The following is an 18,703-nucleotide window of genomic DNA, read 5'->3' on the forward strand; positions in this document are numbered from 1 at the left end:
GGTATGCGAACCATTCGCACGTTTGTTTTGATTTTGAATGTCTCGTTCGGTGTGTTTGTAAAGCCCGACGTTTCGATGCTCCCTTTCTCGTTCGCCCCTTTTGATGCAGAAAAAAAAAAATGAAGGAACCCCTTTCGATACCAAACGTTTCCGTTCATGAATCTCCCATCATGACAAAGGGGTGCAGATATGATGCTGTCCATGTTGATGTAGACGACATTTATTATTTTTATATTTCGCACGTTTACATTCCCTTTCCTTCTGCCGGGAGCATGTGTTGATGATGAATGATGGCTGTTTGGACGGTTGAAGATCAAAATCTGTTCAAGTTCAAAGAAATGTACATAAAAACAAACCAACTACACTTGCGAACCAGGAAAAGCAGGTGTTCAAAGGATTGGATATGTATTGCATGATGCTGTGATATTTATTTTCTTCCGACTACTTTCTTCATCCATCGAGCCCTTGCAACATATCACTAATCCTTCGGTTTAGATGGTGTATAGAAAAAGTTACCTTTTGTTTACCGTTTATTGCACCATACCTTCTTGTAATTAATTTTTCAAACATTCCACCCTACAATGGCGTTTAGTGCATGATCCTGTGGAAGCAGTTTGGCAATAATTACGAAACGCCAAACACTGGCTGTCAAAGGTTGCTTTCAACTCAACTCGACGTCGTGTACCTGAACCTTTCCTGCACCTGTGTTTCTAAACTACAAAAGCGAACGACTACTGAAAAGGCTGCTTTCAGTCGAAGGAAACCCGCCGGATCAGAGCAGGCGCTGGGTAAATGGGAAACTTTTCTAATCAAATTAAAATGTCACATACAATCGCGTCAAAAGTTTACGGTAAGCAGAGAACCAAATAACTACCGCTTTGTGGTAGTGGTATATTTGGACTTGTGGAGGGAAATCAGCCAGCTCAGTACGATAAAACAATTAATGAAGGGAGCGTTTGCACAAAATCGGACGAAACAAAAAAAAAACGAAATCAATTGAGGGGAAATATTTGCACTACATTTCGAAAGGTTCTCTCTAACTTCTGGTTGCTTTCTTACATACTTTCCGGAGCCAAACTAAAATTGAAATATAAATACCAATAGTACTTCTTTATAATCTGTCAAAAACTTTCTTCTTTTCCGGGTTGAAAAGAAAAAGTCGGAACTAAAATAGGTCATAAGGAATCAACTTAAATTAATTTTCAAACATTGTGCATAGGAAATAATAAAAAGAGTAAACGAACCGTCTCACTATCTGGTAATTTTTCGTTGAAACCTTTTTTAAGCTCCTTAAAAACCGAATACGGTGAAATATCATTTACCGACGTTTAGTACCCTCTGAATAATTGCAAAAGCTTTTAACGAAATCCTTCGTCCAGCATTCACGCTCAAAGCAATACTACAATCTTAGCACTTGGACATCATCACGAAGAAATTGTTTTTATTTTTTAATGCAATTAAAAAGTTCTCTTCTGCACTCCTTCGGCTTTCACTGTGGGCGAGAAAAAAAAAGGCGGAAGTTGTAGACGACCAATAGATAGAGGAATATATACGGGTAATTTGTTTCGTAAATTAAGACCCCACTCCCCCATCCTTTGCTGGAAATGTCTTGCGATTCTATTTCTGCTTTCTCGCGAGAGTGGAAAATAAATATCACACCGACGAGATGGGCATTAGTGGCAAAAGCAAAACAACTGGCCACAAGGCCACAAAAGAACGAGCTTGGATGCTTTGTTGGTTCATTTGCTTGCGCAAAAGTTTTCCATATTTCTATACTTTGATAGACGTTTTGGGTAATTGCTTTGCGAAATAAATGTAGAAAAAGACACAACATCTTGGGGGTGCACACTTCCGTTCAAATGAAATTCTCTAATTGATGAGATTTGTTATTTATGCGATGCTGCGAAAGGTACCACGCTGGGTTTCTGGGGCCCACAATGGGTGCTCGTTTCGTAATGGTATTGTTGTCGAAATCCAAAAAAACTTTCCCAACATTTCGCTAACTACTGCGCCAAACATTTACAAATTAAAAAGTCAATATTCACTTTACCACCTGCCTAAGGGAAGTCAAAAGCAAGGCGCGTTTTGGCGTTGAGTGACTACGTTTTTGACTGATTATGCGACTAATTAGAGCTATTAGTCAAGAAAGTTGGATGGCGCTTGTAACATCGAAATGCCTTCCCTTTACACCGTTGTGGAAATGAACAAAACTGACGCGAAGTCGAGAGCCGTAGGAATCGGACGAAAATGGCGACGAAGCGTTCGCGGTGCTCCAATAAACCACGCCATTCCTTTACCCATCCTTTACCCTCGCCGCGTCGTGTAATCGATGATAATAAATCTCGAATTTTCCCTGAGTTCTATTGTGTCTGCCTTTTTCTCGTTCGTCACTTCCCTCTCTTTCTCTCTCTCTCTCTCTTAATGTGCTCCATCACAGAGGGACAACCATTTCGAATTGAAAGCTACGTGTTCGTTTCTTGGCACGTCCCGTCCGTCGGTGGAAAAGCGAACCCGGCTCCGGCACAAAACGGATGTCGTTCATTAAACATTCATTTACAACAAGTATCCGGGAAAATTATGTTCTGCTCCCGGTCTCCCGGAACGCGCCGCGAATTTCCACTTGAGCGTCCCTTTCTTCTTGCGCGAATCGCATTTGATGTACGATGGCTGCAGCGTCTACTATGGGAGTATGAGAATTGGGATGGAAGATGGATTTCCCTATTTAAGATGCTTCTAAAAGGATGATAAAGAACCCTTGCCGTATCGCGACTCGGTCTTGCCTTTAGTCACCGTGTGGAAGCAATTATGTTCACGTGCAATCTAGATTAGACCGTAGAACGGTGGTGGTTCCCAGCTTTTCGCTATCTTAATCGATTCCACGAATTTCCCTGCACAGACAGACGCCCGGAAAAGCCGCGGAAATGCCGAACAAACAGTCGAATGAATGGACGCCGAGGTGGGTTCCGCGTGTCAGTGCACTCGGTATGCCGGGGACTCCGGGGCGCTGGAGAGTGAAAACGGAAATCCTCCGGTGACGGTCTGGTGCGCGACCATGCGCCTAACGTACCAACCCAACTGCGACCAAACCTCCTCCCCCTCTGCTCGCTCAGCAAACACCGATTTTGTACACCGTACAACCGTAATCGTTACTAGTCGTCGTGTAATCTTTCGGTGGAAAATTCGGCCAACCGGTGCGAGGGAGCCGAAAGCAGCTGCCTGATAAAGTGTCAGTTAAGGCGGTTGGCGTGTGGACAGCAAAAGGAAACGATTTATTATAAGCAGCTTTCGATAGCGATGATAAGCTCAACTGGCTGCCAGCGGACCGGTACGGAAAATGGAAAAGCCAAAGGACGCCCCGCGGTAATCCGGCTCCGTCGTTTAATCGCTGCCTCGTCAGCAACAGCGCAACAAGAGCAACACTAGAGAGAGAGTGGGGCTTAATGTGAATATGATATCTGGTTCAACGTTACTCCATTGCCCTGTTGTCCTCGATAACACGATTAAACAATAGGGAGAAAATATGAACCAAAGCCAAACGGTATAGCATTACCTGTGAACAACCTCTCAACTGACTATGGATAGCTTTATTTTTGCATTTTTATCAAAAGCACTTGTTTTTCCACCTGCAGAACCGTAAACATATGGACTTCATACGAAAACAACAAATTGATAACTTTTTGCGGCGCAATCGAAAAAAGCAATCAAAACAAAGAAAACAATATCGGCTTTCACCCTTCATTCATGAGATAGCAATTCCAGTCCTTTCTCTAGTTACGCATTGGAAACACTGAACATATTTAAAGTGGAGTTCGGTGGTAGTTGGCTCACAAACAGTAAAGTTCAGTGAAATACTACGATAAGAGGAGTTTGAACAGCTTTATGTTCAAGTTTCAACTTTAAAATGTAATGCGAGTTTTGTGTTTATGTTACTGTTGCTAAAATGCTCTCAAAAACAAGCCGATATTAAAATCCAAAGTTCAAACCATTTTCCATGAATGGAAGGTTATCCTTTGGTTTCGGCGTTTTCATCGTAATGTTCATTGTATTCATCAATACACATTCGTTCGATAAATTTTCATTTGTTTAAATATATTTTGTTTGAATATATTATTCTCTTGTTGAAGTCGACATGAAATGAATCGCTTTCCAAGCGTTGAATGTGTAAACATATTGTGAAAATAAAAATAAAAATTTAAGGAAGTTGTACCAAAAAGGATTAACATTCCCTACGATCGAAGCTCGTTTTAAAAAGGATACAAAATTCGAAAAAGAAAAGAGTAGATTAAAGGCCAACCCAGAACGGTGTCCCAAGATTTGCTCCGCCATCAAACATAATCAATCACATTGGTCGCGTCCAGCGTGGACCTAATCAGAATTTCATTAAAGATCCCTTCGGGGACAGCGTGGAACTCTGCTACAGAAAGAACTGATCTACTTTTACCTTCTTTTAATTACTTTGTCACTTTGCCTCGAGAAAATTCCTTCCTTACGTCGTTTTTTGTGTCCATGTATCTACCCTGATGTTTGTAGTGAAGTAATCGTCAGCTGCAAACAAAAAAACAGCCTCCGTTCCATAGTATGTCCATTTAATTATCCTTCTTTTGGCTGAACAACAAGCAAGGTGGCGTTTTTTCGAACTGTTGTGTTGTGTTTCCCCCGAGGTACCCTTCCCTTCCACAGGAATCCCCAGCCTATGGATGCTGTTTTTGTTTGATTTTCCCACCGCTCGGTTGCGCCCACAACACTCGAACGCCAACGACAAAGGTTTGGGCGCCAGAAAGAGTTATGCGCAAGTTGAAGACAACTGGCCTCGGGCTTCAGTCTCTGTCCGGTGTTCTGGCGCAAAAAAAAAAAAAAAGGACGAACGCGAGTGAAACGATGAATGAATTAGCGTCACCGGTTTAGGGAAAGTTGTTTGGAGACTTTGGCGGAGGGAAAAAATGGTTCCCCGGGACCGAAAAGTTTTTCCCAACTGACTCGGAGTGTTCTTTTTTTTCCCCACCCACACGTTGACACGGCCAGAGGGTAGAAATGTTCCCTCCCCAGGGGGGAGGTTGTGAAAGATCATTTGAATTTAGCTAACAGATTTTAATTATTCACCCGCACACAGTCCGGACCGCTCTCGGATGCTGGCAGTAAATCCCTTCAAGGAAGAAGAAGGAAAAATACAGACCCCGTTCGGTCGGGGACAGCCTTTAAAGGTACTTGTTTTTTTTTTTTTTACTACCGGAGTTTGTTTTCGGAGCGCATACACCGTTGGCCACCGTTTTGGGAGTTTGGTTGTTTTCGTCTTGGGTCGTGTCCACGGCATTGTTGACATAGTGGCGTTGCGGTAATTAGATACCACACTTGGGGAAAAGCGCAGAAGAATATGCATGGCGATGTGAACCCTTTTCGTTTTCCTTTTTCGCTTCCCCTTTCAGTGGCACCGACACAACCATCTTGTTTTGAAAGATCACCCAACGCACTTCCGGGCGGAATGGGGCAGAAGAGGGTGATGCCAAAAACCAAAAGCAAACCACCGAAACCGGAACGTTGCGAAGCGCTCTCAAAGCTCGTTCTGCCAGCTTTGAGGAGAAAGGAGAAAAAAAAGTTTAAACGTTCCGCCCCAGGGCTCGGAATGGCTCTGGCCACCGAATCGGGATCCGCTTTGGGAGCCACATTTCGTATTATTATACCTGGGTAATGGTAATGAGCAGAAGTTGTCAACACAGGAAATCGCTCAGCCACCGGAAGGACGCGGTCTTGCGGTTGGTGACGATGGACACACACAAATAATTATACCCGCCCATTATTGTCGGGAAATTCTGGAGATGTGGTTAGTTTTGGGTATTTTGTAGATGAGTCACACAACTTGCAATAACAAACCTCGCTCAACACTTAAGATACTTCCAGAAACAAAACAGACTTGGTAGCTTAGGAAAATTGTACATTGACTGAGTTCTGTAACAAGTTGATGGTTCACCAAACTCCTAACTGCTCAGGAGGTTCTCTTATATTATTGAATTAAAGCTTAATTACTCAAAAAGCTCATCAAACTCAATAGGCTTTGATGCCCGATAGTGCAGCGGTAAGGCGAGATCACACTACTCAGGAAGTTGTGGTTTCGGAACCTGAATCTTGGACTCCCTAGTATTATGAACGGATAAATACCAGTGTAAAAGATTCTTTCGACGAAAGCATGTTCTGAGTTCAATGTCACTTTCTTCGGGCTAGAGACCTAGTTTCTACTTGGGATGTCATGGGATTTAGGAAAATGAAGTCCTTGATCTTGTTTGCAGACTGAAAAACTGTGATTGCTATTCTCAATGATCAATTCCATTTAATGAGCTGATTGACCAACCCAGTTTGGTGAATCCTGGGTAAGAACTCTTTATTTACAGAGCTTGCTGGATGCAACTCTTTACTGAGCTAGGTGATTCGCTTTGCTCAGTTTTTTCAGCTCTGCTCACTGAAAGAGCTACTTGTCACAACACTAAGCTGTGTGTGGCTTTCCCTTTAAGAAAAAGTAAACAAAAGAACTATGCTACTGTGTCCAAAACAAAAGTATGCTTCAAAGTACAGCTACTGATTTTGCTGCAACATGAAACATTTGATCCTTCTGTAAGGGAACTCGTACAAATTCGGGTCGGGTTCGGTTCTGTGCGGGATGCTTCCCGATTTCTGTTGCTTCTCTGTAGGACTCGCTCCACTTGCATCACGAGGTACGGTTAAGTAATAATTCCGTCATCCGGCGCTGGACCTGTCTCGTCCATGAAATTGATACGGACCTACAGTGGAATTTCTACCCGACGACCAATGTCACTTGTTGTTTGCCAGAAGCCTCTCTCCGATGAAGGTCAGAGTGATGTCGTTTTGGTTTGCGAACGAGATGACCGCAGCGAGACCTGCTGGCCGTTTGCAGCTTTGAAATAATGATACGCCGGGTAATTTAATGAGTATTGATTACTAATTAATCATCCGAAGCGTGATCGGTGGGCGGTCGCGCTTCGCCACCAGCATGTGTCACCTTTTAATGCTGGAGCGCCTCGGAACTTCACAATCTATCTCCTCCTGCGCCTCGCCAATGCGGTGGGCTGGTGGAAGGTCGCGTGGGGTCAACGACGATCAGTAACATGGGCCAGTAAATTATCTGCAAATAGGACCACACACGCACACACATACACACATGCTACTGGGTGTCTCTCTCTTCGCGGCTGTTTACTTAACTTCTCACTGGTGGCGCACCAAATCCCATAAATACTCGCTCTTCGTATGCAAACAATCGGAGGTGCCGGTGGAGGAATGGAACTGCATTGATTGTATTGGATCCGTGCGATTATACTGTCGTGCGATAGGAGGGAGCACGATGCAGCGAAGATGATGAATGATCACCGGCGCATTTAAAGCGTCCCCTCTTCTTTTCCCGCGCGATGTTTGTTTGGCAAAACCGCGTTTGTGGTTGCAACCGGCAGCGGCGGCACTAATTTATGCAAACCAGTTTCCAAATCCGAAGAGCGATTGCATGGGGGAGGTGTGAGGCGTGGGTGTTTGCCCCCCGAGGGTGGGTGGGTGAGTTTGATTAGTTTTTGTTTTCATTGCCTCTCATTAATGCTAATGTCGGCTCGAGCGTCGCCTGCTTGGTGCTTGGGGACTTCCCCCCAAAAGGGGGGGGGGGGGGGGTCAGAAAAAGCTTAACTCGTACCGATAAATTTAAATCATTTAAGCCCCCGTCCGAAGCTGCCGTTTCCGATGGAGGAGGCGGAATTTATCAGCCGCAGAATGAAGTGAATTATTATCCTTAAGCGTGTGCCAGATGGGATGCGAATAGGTTTACCCCCCAAAAACAACGCTCCTGTTCAGTGAACCGGAAGGATAAAGCAAACGAGTTACGTTCGTTTCAGTATCGCAAAATAATTCCCCCACAGGTGCTTCAATTTATTGCGAACCATTGCGGATCGATTCAATTCCAAGAATAGTCCCCGTTTTCAAAACTCACCATGAAATCATTTCCATCATGCTTCGATAAAACTATGTTGAACGTTATTAGTGAAGTGCTTGGTCGCCGGAAACGTTGAAATAGAATTGTCGGTAAAAGCATTATGAGTGATAAAATATTTAAATACTCCCTTGGTCCCGGAGACCCCGGGAAAATCCTTTCCCCCCACCCCCTAACTCGTGCTGAACGTGTGGTGAATAAATAAACAGCCAACGTGATGGCAGCAACAAAACCGTCCCGACCACCTTCCCCGTTCCTTCCGGCTCCGGATGGTTCGGATTGGATTCGCTTTGCAAAATTTTCTAAACTCTCTCTCTCCATCCATGGGTTGGCTCTGGTCAAACTTCTTGTTGATCAGCATGCAATGACTCAATTAATAATGGATTGGCTGTGGTCCGGGAGGCTCGATGGACTGCGTCGTCTCGTCCTCGGGGCCGGAAATCCGGCTCTCGCACGCCCAGCGAATCGGGTTCTGACTAGTGTTGTGCTTAATGAATCTTTTGGCGAGATTCATTCATATGAATCTTTTACCTAAGATTCATTCAGATGGATTCATGAATCTTTGCGGATTCGAATATTCAAAGCTTAATGAATTTTTCGAAACCTTAATGAATCTTCATGAATCTTTCATGGTTCTGGCATGAATCTCCCCGATTCTGTCATAGGCGTGGACAATGAGACCAAAAAAAAAAAAAAAAAAAAGGTGGTCCCTTAACCGACTTTTATGCATCTCGCGGCGAAAGATTCATTAATCCCTTATAAGGCAGAGATTCATTCAGATTCATGAATCTGAATCCGATTTACACAACTCTAGTTCTGACTCAACTGTTACGGTCCAAGTTTACACCTCGTTGGTTTAAGCGCTTATCTGCCACGTTCTGCGTACAACTTTCACGAAATGCTACTATCCTTTTTTGGAGCTACAAGTAGAGAGAAAAAGGTGCGAGATTGAAGGATCAAAATAAGAGCACCAAAGATGTGTCGGGAAAACTCCTACCATATGCGAGATGCGTGTTTCGGCTCATCGTACCGATACCGGTGTGATTTAATCGAAGTGCTGAATAATCAATGAACTTTTCAATCCTACTCTCGGTTGTTTTAATAAATATTCGAACAGCAAGGAAAAGAGGGGCACGACTGTCTAATCCCTTTGGTCGTAGCCAGGACTACACACATACACGCAATGCAAACAAAGGTTGGACGAGCATAAACAGACGGTTGGAATGCTGCAACTGTAAGCATTAACGCAAAAGGATCACAGCATTTGTACCAAAACAACAAAAAAAGGTCATTCGTGGGAAAGATGGGTTTGGGTGCTGTTGTTGTTACCGATTCCGATGGCGGTGAGGGTATTACAATCATCGTATAATCCCGGTGTGTTCGGTGTAAATGGGGCAAGGGATTTTCCAACCCGGTTGGCCCTTTTTTTTGTGTGCAAATCCCATCCCCGAGCCATTTGGCAACCGAACCGAAGGGATCAAATAAAAATTACTCCCCGGCTCATAAAAAGCAGAAGAGAGGGGGGCCCTGGCATTAAAGTGTCGCCGAAACCTTCGCCGAAAATCCCATCACTGATCCTGGTGGGTCGGTTGAACATTGTTACTTGAGAGGCGTGTTATCTGTTTTTCTTTATTTTTCTCAACTCAAAAAAGCTTCTCTTTTTGCGTAGATCGAGCGCATTAAATTTTCATTTGCAACTACATAGGAGTTGTCTGTGTGTGATACAAAATTCCGTTCCGTAACGCCCGTATCCAAAGTTACGTAGGATGTTAATTTTAAAATATTCACAAATCAAGTCAATGACCTACGGAGCCATCACCGTTAAAACTTTGTGCAACGGACTGCAGAACCAAGTATTTTTTTGTGGTAAGCGAGTAAAAGAGACCCGTTTTCGTACGACAAAACCGGTCGGGATGAAAATGTGCGAAAGAAAAACACCTGATCCGACACACAAAAGCACACAAATTAAGTTGAAACACTCCATTTTCCCGCCGAGTGGGATAAGAAAAAGAATAACACTGACCGCCAGCGCCAGCCGACATCCATAAAATAAATTGGATGAAAATTAGCTGACCGTTTTATGGTCGTAAGGGTCTGCGTTTTATGGGCTTAAAAGGATATGGGGGCCCGGGGGTGGAGAAATGAATGCCTGCCGTATCTTCAAAGAGAGTTTGAGGTTGAAAATGTTTAATTTGTGTTAAACCCACGACCTGGGTTTTTAAGGTTATTTCGGATGGAGATAGGATTTAAAAGGGGTCGTTAACGCTAATTTTATTAATAGCACAATTTCGAGCAACATTTCCCAACATGGACGGACATATGTTGCATGTTGAGGAATAATGCTCTACATTCGGTTATTCAGGCAACATGCAATTCTATTGTGGTTAAAACCAAATTCCCATACATACACACACAGACGCACGTGGTCCTGCATTACAGCACTAAATGGGGTCAACATGTGTGCGCTCTTGGTTAAACAATTGTGGTTTACTAATACCGCCCAGATTCGTGCGCGCTGGTCAGCGAACCAAAAACAAAACCCCCCGAATGGAAACCTTAGCAATATATAGCAACGGTTAAGGGTAGGAGAACGAAAACCCTCATACACCAGGGTTAGTCTACGTTTGTCTTTCTTGAACCTTTCGTAGTTTTTCATTTGTAACAGCACCGAAATGAAAGAACAACAAAAAGTAAAACGATGCACGGTTGCATATTTCAAACAAAGTTTCCAATTTCCGACCCGGCTTGGGAAATGCCTCCGACGAAGTTGTAAATAGAATGGTTGCAACAGCCTGGAAAACTAGGGGCTTACCTTGTTTGGTGAAATCACGGTTGCAGCTTTAGCGATACGCAGAAGTCACTGGTGTTCGTTCCTCTTTGCTTGCAGTTGATTGGTTTCCCAAGCGGGGAATGGCATTGCACAAATCCGGGAGGTCATCAACATTAGGCTTTGTTGGAGCTTCGAGTATCTCAAATTTCAAACAATTCGCTCTTCAACATTCCATAAGTATGTTGTAAAAATCAAAGAAACCCATGATCGGGAAGGCATAGCACAAATCCACATATCGCCAATCGAAGCAGCTGGATCAGAAAATAGATTTCCCAAACCCGACTGCATAGCTTGACGTGCGTCTTCTTGCGTCATTTCTTGAGAAATATCTCCTTGGCGTAGAAAAGCCACCGCAACATTCTGCTGGCGATGAAGTGTGACGGAATGCACAGACAACTAGCTGCATCCTTACGCCGTCACACCTCTACTGATACGAAAGTGCCAGTAATTTACTGTGTAAACAATAGCTCTGCTGTTGTTCTCGTGACGGCTGCTGGTGGCAAACACATAGAACGCGTTCACCTGGAGAGTCAGGACGCTGCTCTCTTACATGGCCATCGCCGGCATGCCAACTAATTGCTTGTGTACACACATACACACGTTCGCACTCCTCCTCCCTCTCCCGCCAACGCAAGGATTGGTGGGAAAACGCAAGCCATAATTTGCTGCTAAATTGCCCCGATATATCCCGACCGGGATCAGACCCTCGACGTTCGCTACACCTGTGCCGTGCCGGGTCGAGTGTGTTCCGAGAGGAATGTTTAAGGAAAATCATTGCAGCTCGTGTACTGTTAGCCGGTATGATGTGGACACACCGCTCTACAAACGATGCTGCTTACTCAGATGGTTATATTAATTGTAATTAAGTGAAGCCCTTTACACGGAATATACTCCTAACCAATTTGTACGCCAACTATTGGCATAAAGGTTGCATCGTCAAGTGAATTCAATGAGTGGCCACAACACACACATATTGTTTCTTTTTGGTTTGTGACACTTTTTTTTACTTTCTTTCACTTTCCAACGGTTGAATTTCCACAAACACGAAACATTCTTTCGGGCCTCTCTTAATTCGTCATTGGACACGGGCTGCGAATAAATCACTGTCATCCGCAGGCAAACACACTCGGGGTAATCAATGGGTAAAAGTGAGTACGGAAATACGAGCAGAGAAAACTTTGCAAACGCTGCGCCTGACGTGAATTATGTAGATGTGATGAAGGGTACAAAAAAAAACCGGATGAAATAATATTGAGTCACTTGCTCTCCACTCGAAAACTAAATGCAGTGCAATGCGAAATAAAAACGAAAGTAAAAACTGACCGAACCGAATTTACATTATCATCGCAAGTGTCGGCGAGCGAGCAGGAGGTTTACAATAAAGGCAACACAATTAGCAATTTCAAGTCCAACCTCAGTTGGCCATTCGTTTAGTTTCGCATCCTTTCCCTGCGTCGATTAAAAAATAAAATGAAACGGAACTCAGAAAACAGGATGAAAACGGCTCGTCCGGCCATCGTCGGGCGCGAAAAAGGAAGTGTACAAAATGATACATTGTTGTATCGTTCGTCAGTGTACAAAAAAATAAAACACGTGATGGTTTTACGCTGCTATTAGACGCATTGTTGTGATGAGTTAATGGATTCGTCGGGTGACTGGTGCGTCGCGTCAATCAAAGTGGATCGAATAAAAATAGCAATATAAGGCAACGATAGGTAAATGGATTGATTCAATCAGCTCGTTGGTCCTGTGGATAGTTTTTTTTCCAGTTGGTTGGTTTGTTTTTTTAGTTGGTTGTTGTGTGTTCATGACTCATGTGTTTCAATCATTTCAATTGGTCCTTGCAGTGAGTAGCATTTAGGTGAACAATCTCTTCGCGTCGTGTGGATTGCTGCAATTGCGAAATGGAATTTTAAATTGAATTCTCTTGTACGCGAACGATTATATCGTTCGAAACGTTTTTTGATGTAACTTTATTAGTCTTTTTGTTGACAGAATCCTTTTACTGTGCCTTGTGAAACATTTTCGAATGGGTTTTCTTTCGTTGAAGATGAAACTTTAATTGCGTATTTTTCTCTCTTTTCAGTGACCTGTCCAGAGTCGCAGTTTACGTGCGTGGTAGATGGGAAATGTATACCCGCCCTTTGGCGGTGTGACACGTCCGCCGATTGTTCCGACGGTTCCGATGAAGTCGGTTGTGGTATGTTAATGGAACATGGTCCATCCAAATGCTCCCTCCTAGGTCCTGTTTAAACTTTACCCCTTTTGCTTCGCAGATAAATCGCACACGTGCAAGGCGGATCAGTTCCACTGTAAGGTGTCCAACCGGTGCATCCCATCCGCGTGGACATGCGACGAAGATGTGGACTGTGGCGTGGTGGAGAAGTACCACATGCTGGACGAGTCGGACGAGGATCCGCAGCTGTGTCGTGCGCACAGAAAGTGCCTCCCGACGCAGGCCCTTTGCAGCGATGGCAAGTGCCTGGAAATCGATCGGTTTTGTGACGGAGCGTGGGACTGCAGCAACGACGAGCTGAACTGCTCGAGCAACGATACGGCCACGGCCAGCGCACCGACGAGCGCCTGCGATGCGCTCAAGTGTTCCTACGACTGTCGGCTGACGCCAGGAGGTCCGCGATGTTTCTGCGCCAAGGATAGTCAACCGAACGGTAGCGTTTGTGAGGACTTTGACGAGTGCCAGATCGAAGGCATCTGTGATCAGGTGTGCAAGAACCAGCCGGGATCGTATCAGTGCAGCTGCACGACCGGCTATGTCAAGCAAGGCAACAAGTGTACAGCGGTCAATTGTAAGTACCGACGAGTTGGACAGACTTGATTGTCTTCCGATGTTACTATTAATTTCCCTTTTGTTTTGTAGTGCCCAAAGATGAACCACTATCACTCCTGTTCGCAACACGAAACAAGGTGCGCAAAGTTCCGGTCAGCAATCGAACAACCATGTTCGACGAGACACAGCACACCTTCGGTGTCAGTAATTCCTCCGACACTCGACAGCTGTGGGAATCTTTCACACGCATCCGTGCACTAGAAATGGTGCATCGCAATCGAACGTTTTGTCTGTTGCGCATCTCGAACGAATCGCGCTTCGAGTGCTACAGCGTCGATAACACGACCCACAGCTGGACCATGCCCCGGCCCGACCTTTTCACCAGCCTCGACAACGTGGTGGATATCCGGCTCGACTGGGTATCGGGCAATTGGTACTTTCTCGACGAAGAACGCGAGATCATCTTCGTCTGTTCACCGCAAATGCAGCACTGTGCGATCGTGGTGGAAACGCTTTCGGAAGCGTTGCGCCCTCGGCGTATGGCGCTCGATCCGACCAAGGGGTTTCTGTTCTTTTCCCACTGGAGTAGCCACGAGGATGCCAGCATCGAACGCTCACTGCTCGACGGCACGAACCGGACGTCGATCGTGCTAAACAAGATCATCAATCCGCTGGACATCGCGCTCGATCTGGTGCTGGAGCACGTCTACTGGGTCGACACGCACCTGGACGCCGTGCAGCGGGTTAACTACGACGGCAGTGGCCGTTGGTTTCCCAAGAAAAGCCCCACCTTTCTGTTCCACTTTCAACACCTGTACGCGCTCGACGTGTTCGAGCGGACGATCTACCTTTCGTCGTGGCAAAACGGTAGCGTGGTGGCACTGGAAGGGAGCACGGGCCGGTGGCGCGTTGTCGTACCGGAGGCATCCCGTGCCGTTCATCTGCACGTGTTCCATCGACAGAAGCAACCGGAGGTAGCGCACCCTTGCCGGCTCGGGAACGGCGGCTGCGATCAGCTGTGCATTCCGGTGTGGAAGAAAACCGGTGTGGCCATCGCCCAATGCCTCTGCTCCCCAGGGTATCGACTCAAAACGAAAACGCAGTGCGTTCTCATCAAACGACCAACGATTTTGCTGTACGCCAAATCGAATCCCGCCATGATACGGGGGATGGCGATCGGCATCAAGTCGCAGGAAGCGATCGTACCCGTGACCAACATTGGGTCACATGTGTCTTTCGACTATCACAGCGAAGAGCAGCAGATATACTTTACCCATCGCATCAAGTAAGTACTCTGTTTGTTGGTAAAACTTTCGAAACATTTCGCAACTGGCTGTTGATTTTTTTTCCAGAGATTCCCCATCGTTTCGCATCGAGACACAGAAATATGACGGAACCGGCCGGGAATTAATCCTGGAAACGCCCGGTTCGTGCGATGGCATTGCATACGATTGGCTTGGCAACAACATTTTCTGGACCGACTCGGATAGGAATCAAATTTCCGTGATTAAACTGGGAGGATCTAAGACGCAGCGATTAACGCTCCTCCGTCATCTCGCCGCCCCAAAGTAAGTGAACCTCACACAAACGAATGGAACATGTCCTACGGTAAGATTGTAATAAGCTTCATCCAATCGCCAGATCAATTACAGTTGATCCGAAGCAAGGACGGATCTACTGGACGTCCTGGTCGCTGCCGAACGGACGCATCGATCGTGCGTGGATGAACGGTTCGCACACGGAACAGTTGGTAAGCGGCAGCGAACGTCCGATCGAATGGCCGACGGGACTCTCATTGGATACGGTCCAGCAGCGGCTGTACTGGTGCGACGCCCGTCTAAGCTGGATCGAGAGCGTAAACCTCGACGGTACCAACCGCGTCCTGCTGTACGACGGCCGGTCACACGGAAAGTTTCCCATCGCGCTCACAGTCCACCGGCAGCTTGTTTACTTCGCCGACAATGTGAAGGGCCACATCGAGCGGTTCAATCTGAGCGATCCGCTCGCGGTGGAAACGGTCACGATCGAAAAACCGCAAGTGCTCGGGATGAAGATTTTCGACAACCTCACCCAGTACGGTGGAAATGGGCGGAACGCGTGTGAAATCGAATGTGTCGGGATCTGCCTGAACACACCGACCGGCGAGGCTAGCTGCCGGTGCGAGGACGGATTCACGATGTCACTGCAAACCGACGGCAAGACGCCCATCTGTGTGCCGTTCGATGTGCAACACTCGGCGGCCACCTGTAACAATAGTACGCACTTTTTGTGCCACAATAAGATCGACTGCATTCAGATCAAGTACACGTGCGACGGTGATCGGGACTGCGAGGATGGAAGCGACGAGGAAGTGATACCGGATGGTCCGTGCGATCCAAACTGTGACCTCGAACGCAACTTCAAGTGCGACGAGCAGCGCTGCATACCCCGGGCGCTTGTTTGCGATGGTTCGGTCGACTGCATCGACGAGACGGATGAGGATTACCTCAACTGTCCGAACAAGACGTGCGGGGAAAACTTTTTCCAGTGTGCCGTCAGCCATCGGTGCATACCGAGTACGTGGGTGTGCGATCGGCATCTTGACTGCGGACCGAATGATCACTCGGACGAGCCGGACCACTGTCACCAGTGTCCGGAGTTTGAGTGTAAAAATTCGGCCTGCGTACCGTTCGAGTATCTTTGCGACGGAGTCGATCATTGTGGGTAAGTTGGTTCATAATTAACTGAAGGTTTATTTCAACATATGATTATTCAGTCAACCAGAGTTATCTTTTTCTATCTTCAGGGACAAATCGGATGAATCACAATGTGATCTTGACTGTGGTCCGAACGAGTTCTTCTGCAGCCCTCACGGTTGTATCGATCAGTCGTTAATGTGTGATCCAAAGCTCAACTGCATGAATGCCTTCCACGAGTGCGATACGTTGCCGAAGGTGGGTGACTCAAACTCCAGCTCCAGCACGCCGCAGTTGTCGGAATCGGAGATAAAGGAGCTTTGCAGTTTGGACCTCCCAGTGATTTGCGGTTCCAATCGACGGTGCATGGAAACCTACAACCGTGTCTGTCAGCGGATGGAGTTTGGAGCGTTCAACGAGTCGGCTCCTGAATGCCACCATCCGGATCGCTTGTGTCGTGTAACGAATTCGTGCCTAAAGGTAACTCAACTGTGCGACGGCCGTACGGACTGTCCTGATGGCACGGATGAAGGGTTCCGGTGTGCGGAGAAAGTTTGCGACACATTCCAGGAGTGCTCACATTCCTGCCACAATGCACCGGAGGGTGCGGTTTGCTCGTGTCCGCCACATCTGTTCCTTCAGCCGAACGGCCACGACTGTGGGCACGATCATGCGTGTGACGCGTGGGGCACATGCTCGCAGACCTGTTTGACAAAAGAGGCGCACTATCGGTGCAGTTGCGTTGAGGGTTACACGTTGCAGTACGATAAGTTTACGTGTCGCAGTAACAATCCCGATCCGGCGTACGTGATCTTCAGCAACCGACAAGAAATCCTGGGCGTTGATTTGGCCACTTTGGGCGTGAAAAGTTTCTACACCTCGCTGCAGAACACGATCGCGTTGGATTTCCTGTACCATGGCGATCTCATACAGATTTTCTGGTCGGACGTGGGAGACGACAAGATCTACCGAGGAACGCTGAAGAACGATACGCTAAGCAATGTCGAAGCAGTCGTGCAGTCGGGATTGTCAACGGCCGAGGGTCTCGCGGTCGATTGGATTGGAATGAACATCTATTGGATCGATTCGAATCTGGACCAGATCGAGGTGGCCAAAACGAACGGCAGCTTCCGGAGAACGCTGGTGGCGGGTGACATGGTGAATCCACGCGCGATCGCACTCGATCCGATGGAGGGAGTGCTCTTCTGGACGGACTGGGAGGAAGGATCTCCGCGGCTCGAACGTTGTACGATGGCGGGCGAAAATCGAACGGTTGTTAAATACGTCGGTTCTGATGGGGGCTGGCCGAACGGCATTGCGTTGGATTACGTGCTGAAGCGCGTGTATTGGATCGATGCACGATCTGATTCGATCCACACGATAACCTACGCGGGACTGGATCATCATCTGGTAATCAAAGATCAAGCAGTGCTGGCGCATCCCTTCAGCATAACCGTGTTCGACAACTACGTGTACTGGACGGATTGGCGCACGTACTCGGTAATACGCGCAAACAAGTGGAACGGGTCGGATGTGAGTATTATACAGAAAACGCAAAGCCAACCCTTCGGCATTCAGGTGCTGCACTCTAGCAGGCAACCGAACGCCCAACCGAACCCGTGTGGCGTCAACAATGGCGGCTGCTCGCACCTTTGCCTGCTGAGTGTTGGTCAACGGCATGAGTGTGCCTGTCCGCACGTGATGCGCCTGCACGAGGATCGCATGCGCTGCATCCCGAACGAAGAGATCCTCCTGTTCGTCGTGTCAACCGAGATCCGTGGAGTCGATCTACAGCAGCCGGCACACTATACCATCCCGACGATCAGCGATCAGGGGCAGGTGGTGCATCCGTCGGTGCTTGACTACGACATTAGCGCCGCGCGGTTGTATTGGAACGACATTCATCTGAAGGAAATCAAATCATCTGGATTATCAACCGGCCCGATCGAAACCATCCTCGACACGGGCATCTCCCATTCGCTCGGCTTTGCGGTGGATTGGATCTCGAAGCTGCTCTACTTTTCAACCGGCAACGAAACGCACAGCCGCATCATGGTGAGCAATCTGCATGGAGAGTACGTGTCGGAAATCGCCACCGGACTTTCACTCGTGAACAGTCTCGTCGTGTACCCAACGAGGTTAGTAATCATTTGATCACCTTTGGAATAATCCAATACGTAACATACGTTTGTTATTTCTTTTCAGAGGCATGATGTACTTTGCAACAACGAGTGAATCACCGAAACTCTACGAACTGTACGCCAGTCGCATGGATGGTTCGGAAAGGCAGCTGATCAGCAACTCGACCTTCTATCCGATGGACAAATTGGCGCTCGATTTCGAAACCAACAGGTTGTACTATATCGTTTCGCAAGCAGGGGACATCAATTACTACGACATTGGCAGCGGGAAGGTAACGGACGATATAGAGA

At 46.8% G+C, this 18,703-nt stretch overlaps 1 protein-coding gene across 1 annotated transcript in view; it reads left to right on the plus strand.

Annotated features, from left to right (window-relative positions):
• LOC131260887 (prolow-density lipoprotein receptor-related protein 1) overlaps positions 1 to 18,703 on the plus strand; it is a 68,818-nt gene that overhangs the window by 39,239 nt on the left and 10,876 nt on the right. The window contains exons 2-8 of the mRNA XM_058262732.1: positions 12,895 to 13,008; positions 13,085 to 13,615; positions 13,687 to 14,881; positions 14,949 to 15,164; positions 15,238 to 16,299; positions 16,382 to 18,409; positions 18,477 to 18,684. Coding sequence (XP_058118715.1) covers positions 12,895 to 13,008; positions 13,085 to 13,615; positions 13,687 to 14,881; positions 14,949 to 15,164; positions 15,238 to 16,299; positions 16,382 to 18,409; positions 18,477 to 18,684 — 5,354 coding nt within the window. The remainder of the gene's footprint in view (positions 1 to 12,894; positions 13,009 to 13,084; positions 13,616 to 13,686; positions 14,882 to 14,948; positions 15,165 to 15,237; positions 16,300 to 16,381; positions 18,410 to 18,476; positions 18,685 to 18,703) is intronic.

This window comes from Anopheles coustani, chromosome 3 (genome assembly GCF_943734705.1).
Source record: "Anopheles coustani chromosome 3, idAnoCousDA_361_x.2, whole genome shotgun sequence".
NCBI classification, from domain to species: domain Eukaryota; kingdom Metazoa; phylum Arthropoda; class Insecta; order Diptera; family Culicidae; genus Anopheles; species Anopheles coustani.